This window comes from Cryptotermes secundus, unplaced genomic scaffold (assembly GCF_002891405.2).
Source record: "Cryptotermes secundus unplaced genomic scaffold, Csec_1.0 scaffold632, whole genome shotgun sequence".
Lineage (NCBI taxonomy): Eukaryota > Metazoa > Arthropoda > Insecta > Blattodea > Kalotermitidae > Cryptotermes > Cryptotermes secundus.
Genome location: NW_019738356.1, coordinates 327,860 through 338,235, shown reverse-complemented (window position 1 = coordinate 338,235; position 10,376 = coordinate 327,860). Strand labels below are relative to the sequence as shown.

The 10,376-nt window shown below is 42.5% G+C and overlaps 1 protein-coding gene across 2 annotated transcripts in view; it reads left to right on the top strand.

Moving 5' to 3' along the window:
* Positions 1-3,701: 3,701 nt before the first annotated feature.
* Positions 3,702-10,376, top strand: part of LOC111870829 (putative methyltransferase NSUN7) — a 24,702-nt gene continuing 18,027 nt past the window's right edge. For both annotated transcript variants that reach the window (XM_023863402.2, XM_023863400.2), the window contains exon 1: positions 3,702-3,948. In XM_023863402.2, the coding sequence (XP_023719170.1) occupies positions 3,939-3,948 (10 nt within the window). In that variant the 5' untranslated portion in view covers positions 3,702-3,938. The remainder of the gene's footprint in view (positions 3,949-10,376) is intronic.

Genomic DNA, 10,376 nt, shown 5'->3' with positions numbered 1-10,376 from the left:
CAATGTGCGGGCGAGCGTTGCCATGGAGAATGATCGGCCCAGCCTTGAGCAAGTGAGGTCGGTTTTTGTGCATTTTTCTGCGCAGATTTTGCATAAAGTCACGATAATAAACTGCTGTGACACTTTTCCCCCCATGGAACTCTGTCTGTCATGATGATTCCTTGGTGATCATAAGCAAAGATCATAATTTGTTTGACTTTTGATTGAGATCATCAACATTTTTTTGGTCGTGGGGAAGATGGGACCTCTCCACTCGTTGGACTGTGATTTCAGCTCCGGTTGAAAGTCTGTGGATTTCTGTTGGGTTTTTTCCATGTAAAGTTTCAATCTTAATGTATGACCTTTGATCTTCAACAATCACAATACCCGAGAACTGTGCAGGCTCCATTTCTAACTCACGTTATTTAAAAACAGAATATATTATAAATGAAACAAAATAACGTGCTTCTTTCTCAAGCCCTGAACTGTAACTGACGTGAGGCTCACTGTTGTGTCATCTAATCCGCAGTGTTGCCAACCTATGGATTATTTATGAAATGACCCATGTACATTACTACACAGTCACAATCCTGGGGACACACATTCTGTAATTTTCAGAATTAATGTTTATCTTGGACTTTGTCCATAATCCAGTATCCTATAGACTAGAGAACACAACTTTTTGGAAACTGGATCTGTTTCCATCCTCACGAGAGGGGAGAGGCATTATGTTGGGTCCCTTAGAAAGAGCTGTCATTAATGACTGAATGACTGGTTTCTAGAATACTGGGCGGTGGTGGACAAAGTGCTAAAACCACATAATTCTGAGTGGTATACACCATTGTAAGAACCAGTTGCAGTTTATTCTCTAATGTGTTTGGTTAGGACAGGTTAATGTTTTGTTCATATTAGTTTATGTTATGTTGCAAACATATATTCATACAGGGTGTACCATTTAAAAGCAACCCAAACAATTGTGTGCTATTGTACAGAAACTGAGACACGTGATAGTGTAGTTAGTTGAGGCACTATGCTACAAGCCATAAGGTTATGTGTTCGATTCCTGTTGAGGTTATTGGATTTTTCAGTTGAACTAATACTTTGAGCCTCACTATGGCCCTGGGGTCGAATCAGCCTCTAACAGAAATGAGTACCAGGAATCTTCCTGGGGGGTAAAGGGCAGTCAGTGCGTAGGGCTGACAACCTCACCACCATCTATGAGCCGATTATCTAGAAAATATGGGAGCCTCGACGTCTGACAACCCTGTGGGCCTCCACGGCCTGTTACAGGGGTATCTGTACATATTTTTGCTTCTTTACTTTTATGATAAAAGCTAAAAAAAGGTAAACTATCCCCGTAATAGGCCACAGAGGCCCATAGGATTGTGAGATGTCGAGGCTTCCACATTTTCTCTAGACAGTCGGCGGTAAGGTTGTCAGCCTTACATACCAGCCGCCCTTTACCCCCAGGATTCCTGGTACTCAATTCTATTAGAGACTGACATGGCCCCAAGGAAATAGTGCGGCCGGAAGGATTAGGTCCATCAAAAGAAATCCATCTCATTGGGACTCGAACCCGCGACCTTCCAGCTTGTAGCATAGTACTTTTATGGTACAGAAATGAAGTCGGAAGCTGTCCCCCCGTGTAATGGCATCTCCTAACTTTGCATGTGACACTGCAGTTAATGACATTATGGTTGCTAGGCTGCTATTGTCGCCTGTTGCTCAGAATCTCTGTGTGACCAGGAAGTGCATTCATGAGTGGTACGTGTGTTCATTCCCAGACATTACTCAGAATCGTTTGCTGCTCTTCAAAAATATTTAAGAGTGCGTACGCTGACGAGTTACACAGAATAAAGCCACAGTGCTCTGACTGATAACAAAATCTTGGGGATCAGGAAGAATTTATTTGCAGATATGTGCAGCGCTGTATGTGGTATGTCCTGCAACACTGAAGAAACATACAGCTCGTCCGTCTTGTTATGTTGATGTCACCTGTAAGATTCCATACACTGTCATAGTTTGGCTGCATTTTACATGGTACATCCTCTGACGCTTCTTTATTCTAAAAGAGTCTGACACAGAAATAACTGAGCACAAACAGGAGAAAAGGCCTCGACTGAGAAGACCTGCAGTGTCTGTGTGTGTCTGTGTGTAAGGGGGCCGGTATTTACTGGTATGTGCCTTGAAATCGTGAATTTTGTGTAAGCGCAACTGAATGACATGCCCCACCCCCAAACAAAACACGAAAAACGCAGTTTCTGTGTGTTCTTGTGCAATTTCGATATGTATTACCGTGAATAACAGTTGGTGCAGCGACTGGCTACGGGCTGGACGGCCGAGAAATCGGAGTTCGAGTCCTGGTAGGGGAAAGAGTTTTCTCCACATCGTCCAGACTGGTTCCGGGGCTCACCTAGCCTAACCTAACCTAACCTATCCAATGCGTATCGATGGTAAAACGGCGTGGACGTGAAGCTGACTACTCATTTGTGATTAGTGCAGAGGTCAAGAATACTTGGATATACAGAGGGGTCCAAAAAAATGTACTCACTCTTTGGTAGTCAATATCTTTGGAACGAAATGACATCTAGTTACAATTCTTGCGCGGAGAGAGAGAGAGAGAGAGAGTCATTGTATGTGTTCGAAGTGACAACTATCAGCGGCTAAACAGCGTCGATGCCGCCGAACTGCTGAGCGAACTACGGCTGTCATTGTGTTCGGTGTGATGGCTGCACACGACGCTTCGACGGTTTCTCGTAGCGCGTTCAGTGTAGTTGGCTTTTGTCAAACTTCAGCCTTCAAGGTTCCCCATAGTTGGAAGTCGAGAGGTGTTAGGTCTGGAGACTGTGGTGAGTACTCAATAGCACCTCTTCGACCTATCCATCGTCCAGGTAGAGTGTCATCCAAGTACGCCCTGACATATCGATGGTAGTGAGGTGGAGCACCATCTTCTTGCAGGTAAAATCTCTCATCTCCAAACAGCTCTCGAATGGCAGGGAAAATCGATGTCTGAAGCATATCGATATACACCACAGCACTGGAAGCTGGACTTGTTACTATCCGGGGTCGACCAGATCTTTGCTTATGCACATCATGAACAGTACCGTCGGCTTCAAATTTATCCCGAATACGGACAATTGTTCGACGTGTTGGTGGCTGAGTTCCAAACTAATTCTGCCATTGTTGTACCTCTTTAATGTTTTTGTACTTCCAGTACCACTTCAATACAGCCTTGGGTTGCCTTTCGACCATTGTTGCTGCTGTCTTCTGCTCGCAGCGCGCATGCGGAACGACATTCACGTGACTCATGTGACCTTTGCCATCTGTTGAGAAAACATTACACTACACTGCCGCGCAAGAATTGTAACTACATGTCATTTTGTTCCAAAGATAATGACTATCACAGAGTGAGTACATTTTTTTGGACCCCCTTGTATACAGTCACCCCTCCCAATGCGTCTTCATGGCGTGATGCTTAATTAGTTAAGCACAGGGACAACTTCTCATTTTTTATTGTTGTGATTTGGATTTAGAATGTTGTCGAGACGTCTTTTGTCCACCCCTGGTCTAACCGGTCATTGGAGGAAATCGATCTTCAGATGCCAGACTATTTAAAGCCACAGGCGTCTTCTTTTTGTTAAGCCAGCTCCTCCATTCTCCATGACTACCCTAATTTTTCATCAGGTAGTCAAAGCGATCAGGGTATGAAGTCAAGAACTTGCTTTTAGAATCGTTTTCTTGTCTGCAATGCGCAGGGCGTTTATACGTCATAGGCCTAATATCAAAGGCGTCGCGAAGTAAGGCCATTCTCTGTATTAGACCTACCGGTGTAAGCAGTTAATTCTGTGATTCTAATGCTGTGTTATTCATAGTGTTTTAGAAGAAGTTTTATTATAATAATACGTAATTATTGGATCAATTTTTGTGATATCCTAAAATGTAATTTTGTGAGTCAAGTTATGCAGGAAGGTTAGTAAATGAAGGATTTGGCGTATAAGGTTGCATCGAAGACGGTTACAGTATTTTTGGATGTGACGCCATGTAGTTTGGTAAATATGCACCAACGTTTTAAAGGAACCTGCTCTTATCTCACGTTCTTGACCTGAAAACTGAAATAGTAACTTCTTCCGAAAGTTTGTGTCTATATACCAAACAATACGGCGTTACATCCAGATTTCATAGTATAAAAATGTTTATATACAGTGTGTCCCACTTGGAAATGTCAATATTCTGGGAGGTCATAGTAGCGGCCATTCTAAGTAAAAAATTGTATATGCATATGTGCACTATTCTGAACGGTTTCCTAGATAGAGCTATTTCACTGTACAGTTCCAGAATTATTGATGAGGAAGAGATATTACGTACTGTTTCTAATACCGGTATTTATTGTTCAAGTGACAAAGTTGGTACAGTTTACCTAGTATAATACATTTTCGAAAATTCCACCGTCAACATCAATGCACTTTGCAACTTGTGTAAGGACATGGCGTGTTGCTCGTCTGTACAGTGTACATGACCAATTTACACCAAAATTATATTTTGCCTCGCGAGTTTGGTTCAGGTGGGCCCATCTTAAGAAGGCAACTTTACATAAGGACCAAAATTAATATTGTCTTATTTGATTGTCCTATTCAGAGATTTATATAAAGTGTTATAGGTCAGTATGACTCTCCTTAAAATGAGTAGTGTGAATATCTTAATGTGTAAATTAATTTATTTTAAGAGCAATTTTGTTTTGAGGACTTCATCGAACATCTATATCATATTTCGACTACTACCTAGCTTTAATTTACTTAATAACTTATTTAACAGCCAAAATTAATATTGTGTCTTACAGTGTCCAACTCACACAGTTAGATGATAATTTATAGACCTAAGGAAATAGACCACTGGGAAGACCAAGGCGTAGGTGGGTGGACAATATTAAAATGGATCTTAGATAGGATGGGATGGTATGGATTGGATTGATGTGATTCAGGATAGGGACCAGTGGAAGGCCCCTGTGAAGAAGGTAATGAACTTTCGGGTTCCATAAAATGCTGAGAAATTCTTGAGTAGCTGCACATTTGGCTTCTCCTCAAGAAGGGCTCAGCTCCATAAGTACGTAAGACCTATACGACAGTTTAGTTACGAGGGATAGTCAGTAACTTTGTCACAAATGAATATAAAACGAAAAGAAATTATATTCGAACCTGAAAAAATAATCTAGTTCTCGACATATCCTCCACCAACACCGATACACTTGTCCCATCGCTTTACCAGTGCTTCACATCTAGCAACACAGAAGTGTTTTGACTGTTGTCTCAGCCAGTTTCGCACTTAGTCGGGCATCGTCTGCGAATTCCGAACATCCTTGAGAGAATTTCTCGACCCAGTTGTGAAACACTTTACGCGACAAACACTTCCCACCATAAACATGAAACATTTATTTATGAACATGCTTTGCATTGAGTCATTTTACCCCCAAAAAACCGCACAACAGAACTCTGCTCTTCGCTAATATACTCCTCAAGTAAGCACGGTCGCCAATTTGACTACTGAAACCAACCTCTGAACATGCGCATTCGCGTCTGCTACATATACTGTCACGATGCTGGACTGTGTTGCTACCTAGTGACCTAATACGACCATTACAGCTGTTTTACGTTCATTTGTAATCTATTTACTGACTCTCCCTCGTATATGGTGAACGATTATATTGTATTACCTAAATTGTGGATATTTTATGTGTAAATTAAATTTATGCTAACAGTAACATTACTAAAGGACTTGCGGCTAGCCAAACCTCAGCATATCGTTAATTTTTACGTAGCATGAGCCGGAATAGCTCAATAGACTACGGTTAGGGCAGCCTGGGTTTATTTCCTAGCATGAAGAGTTTCTCTTTCCTTAGCACTCAATTTTGTATTTAATGGACTATAGAGACTTTCCCGTTTATTAGACCACGACCTCTTCCTTCCACATGCGTTCCAATTCATCATTTATTTTTCCTACCATTCCACGCTATGTCATCTAGTCACTGACAGCGCCGTGAGATAGCCTACATAAAGAGAATGCCTGGAGCTGTACAGCCACTTCTCAATACTTCCTCGTGGCGTAGTGCCTAATGAAGCGAGAGACAGCCATGTTTTTAATATACACAACGGTTACCTACTAAGAATATACTTCCGGAAATTTCAATTATAAAACTCCTACTTGTCAACGCAATAAATAACGTGTCTTTTTAATACCGTGAAATTTATTGATTGTGGAGAAAACTCAGGAACTCATTATGTACTGTTGCGAAACAATTTGTTTTCGCGCCATTTGTCGGAGAACATTTTCCGAGGTACATGTCTCGTTGAAGCCGTGACTAATAGAAGGATCAATTGCTGGGCAGTAACAGAATGGGCACAAGTAGCGTGGAGAATCCAGACACAGTTTATAGGCTCAAAAGCGACGTTAAGAAGCATTGAAGAGAGGAATAAAAATAGAATACAATTTTGTTATGTCATTAGACTGGAATAAATTGGAATTATTTTGTTCATTTTCTGGTCTTCGGGGTTCGTATATATATATCGCATAAAAGTAATTGTTTCCCCCCTCCCAACCCAATTTTATTCTGTGATAGATTTTCCACACGCCATCTGTTGGACTTAAAACAATCAGCTACATTTCCTTGTCAGTTTTACTGATTTCCTTCAAGACTTCAGATCTACAATTTTATCTGTTTCGTGTGGTAACTCTATCAGCTTTCATTTTCAGAAGCTAACTGGTGTCAAATACCAAAGTTAACAGCCCAGGCAAGTCATACTCCATTTACTGTAGGAACGAGGTTGCGTCAGATACAGATAGTAACGTCATTATTGGGAAGTTACTCGATTCTATTTCGAACATATTTCCTGTGGGGTGTGAGGTAGCGTTGTCGGTTGAGGCACTATGCTACAAGCCGGAAGGTCGCGGATTGGGTTCCCGATGAAGTAACTGGATTTTTTAATTCACCTGACACTTCCAGCCGCACTATGCCCTGAGGTCGACTCAGCCTCTAACAGAAATGAATACCAGGAATCTTCCTGAGGTTAAAGGACGGCCGGCCCCTAAGGCTGACTACACAGCCATCTGTGAGCCGATTGTCTGGAAAATATGGGAGCCTCGACGTCTCACAACCCTATGGGCTTCGACGAACTGTTCCAGGTATAGCCTTGCCCTTTTTTACCTAGAGAAACAAGATTCATTGGACACCTGAAGTTACGCTGGAAGAGTTTTATGGAGGAACGGAGCAGTTGGATAGGTCTAAATGATGATGATGATGATGATGTACCTCTCCTAGGCCACTGCAACTTCCCCTTCCCGATTCAACAGCCATCCTGCTATTCAACAGATCTCATTGATTCGCCATCTTACCAGAAAGGCGTCCCTCTGAACCTTATTTAAAAGTTTCTGTACCTTGCACTACATGTTTCTACCGACATTGGTCATCATCAGGTGTTTAGAAATTCTTTGTGGAAACTACTCTGCTTCCGTTCTTCGTTTTAATATCCGACGTGCAGCCCCCGTACGCGCCTGCGCATTGGTGGCTCTTCCTGTTGTGTTGCGTGTCGAGACTATGAACATTCGTCATTACATAACCTGAATACTGACAGCGTCATAAAGTAACACGCACAACCCTAATCCCTGAAATGAGAGTCCGGTAAAATAGGCCTATTATACCACTAAATATTATACGAATTGGGTTTCACATTACATCTACATAATCATTAGTACCATTTTCTGGATGTCAGGTTTACAAATCTACTTCATGTTTCACCGATGCGAGAGCGTTAACTTTGGCACAAAATTAGCTGTCAGAACATCGAGATGTCAGCGAGGCTCGAAACTGGAGCGCGTCAGACATATTAGCACGAATGCCGTGGTCAGGAAACGTATATTCTCAGGCGTTCCAGGCCTTATTTCATTGTAATAACTTTTCAAATACAGTTCTCGAATTTTCTTCCTGACTCCTTTTTTACAGCTCTTTTTCTGAAGACTCGCAAATAAAGCAAAGTGCTGGATTTGAGGTTATGGTGACCTGGCTATGAAAAGTTCAAGGACGTTTCGGAGGAACATACCGTCATCATCTTTTCGGTCGAAGATTAAATCAAGCGAACAATGTCTGCTGCCTGTTGCTGTCAGTAGGTTTCTCTGAAACGTCGGTGAAATTCTATAGGACTGCAAGTTGTCACATCCCAGAAGGTAGTAGTTTTCGAGGTGAAGATGTACAGATGTAAAGTGTTGTACGAACTTTATATTGTCACATATGCGTGTGTGACTATAGACGGGGTTTGGATTCATGAATGGATTTACTGACCACTTACACACACGACTCGGAACTACAATCATATACAGCGCCATCGCTGATCTCCACAATTCACAAATCACCGCTAAGCTTATCCAGACTGCTGTGTTTTCACCAACCGTTCCCTGACAACGGCTTCTAACAGTAGAGATTCTTCAGTTTCACGCGTACAGATCCTCTCTTCACAAATTCCCATACAGAACTCGACTGAAATAGTCAAATGCAAAGTAACATTGCGACATTGCGACTGAATATGAGTCAGTCAGTCTTGTTGTCCAGCCCATCTGGGGCTCATGACCAGATATTTATTACTGTTTGATAGTTACAGTCTTGTTATTGAGGGGCGCCCTCTCTGACGAGAGGACGGTTCTGTCTTTTGTTCGGCTGAGCGAGTGGAATAATTACATAATTTCGTGAGGCTTTTGTTTATTTCATTTCCGGTTCCGCTCTCGTGAGTTCTCTTTTATAAATTCAAGCTAGCAAAGTATAATTCTGAAGACCGAAAGTAAAGTAATATCTAGCATTTCGACGCCCAAGAGTTTCAGCAGATTGAGGGACCTTTTAGAAGAAGAAGAAAAAAGAAATGTCGTTTAAATTTAGTGTGGGATGAAGATTTCTGCCTTCTGGAATGTTCTCAACAGAATACGCAGTGGATTTGTTCGAGCCCACTCATTCAGGTAAAGATTGTAATGCGTGTATGGGTTATAACAATATCTTATAGTGCATTACCCTCCCTCGCATAATACAGACACAACCACTACACCGCTATGTCTTGCCATACTTCCTCTTGCCTCATCTCATGCGCAAAGTCAGGCGACAGGTCTAAGAACACGGCCTGTACTAACATTTTAGCGGAACTGCTGTCACGAAATTTAGGACAGGAGAGTTCCGTTCCCTGAGGATGAAAGCGCTTGGTTCCTCTGAAACATTGGTCCCTGCCCACCAAATTGCATGGCCCCCATCCTAGAAGACAATAATATTCATGGTCACCGCACTGGGAACCCTCAATCTCGTTTAGTACGGGATACTCACGTTCAATTCGGCAAAATTCTTAGTTGTGTAGTTGACGGTTAGAACATGCAGTGTGTTTAGACCCGGTCTTTGAGGTGCGCGAAAAAAAAGAAGGGTGCAGTGGTTACTGCTAAATTTTGAAAGGAGGCGAGTGTAAGAATCTGTGACAAAGGTCATTTTATTTCGATCCCGGGTCTGGTCAAGTGGGATTTGTGGTGGACAAAGTGGCGTTGGGGCAGGTTTTCTCCGAGTACTTCGGTTTCTCCTGCCAATCTTCATTCCACCAATTGCTCCACAATCACGCTCACCTATCATCTGGGGTTGGTACAATAGGCTAGAAGTGGCCGCAGTACAAGGGACTTAGTCTCACACCACTAGCAATAAAAAAAAAGGTCATTTTATAACATACACTCCTTACAACAGTGGATTTCACCAGGTCCACTGCGCATTACGTTGAAAACGGCCACGTATAAACGTACGGACTGTATTTCGGAGGTTGCAGATCACAGTGGCCGTGCTGTCTAAGGCATGAACCATCTTCGCCCTCTCGTACACTGGGATCTTTTATTCGAGTCCCACTCGAGACATTGATGTCTGTGCGTTTATTCCGTGTTTATANTGGCTCGAATCCCACTCATGGCATGGATGTCTGTGTTTTTCTGTGTGTAGGTGACGGCCTTGCGGCCCGCTGATCCCCGTCCAAGGAGTCCTACTGGCTGTGTATAGGATTAAGAAACTGGGGGGAAAAAAATCGGCCAAGGTCCAACAAGGAGCTATAGAACCATAGATAGATAGAGAGATAGAGCTAAATATTTTAATGCTGACGGCGCAACTGAAGAGTATAGCGGGAGTTATGACGTCAGCCCGTGTCAGAATCTACAAATCAGACATCCAGTGCATGTGCCACTAACGTCTGTCTTCCCGTCTTCTCTTCAACCCCTCTCCAGCTCCACAACTCACCCCTATCTCTTTACTCCAGACATTTTCGCATGTTAGGTGCATTTTTCTATGTATATAACCATGTCCAACCCCCTCCACAGTCGTCTCTACCCACCCTGAGCGGAACTAAACT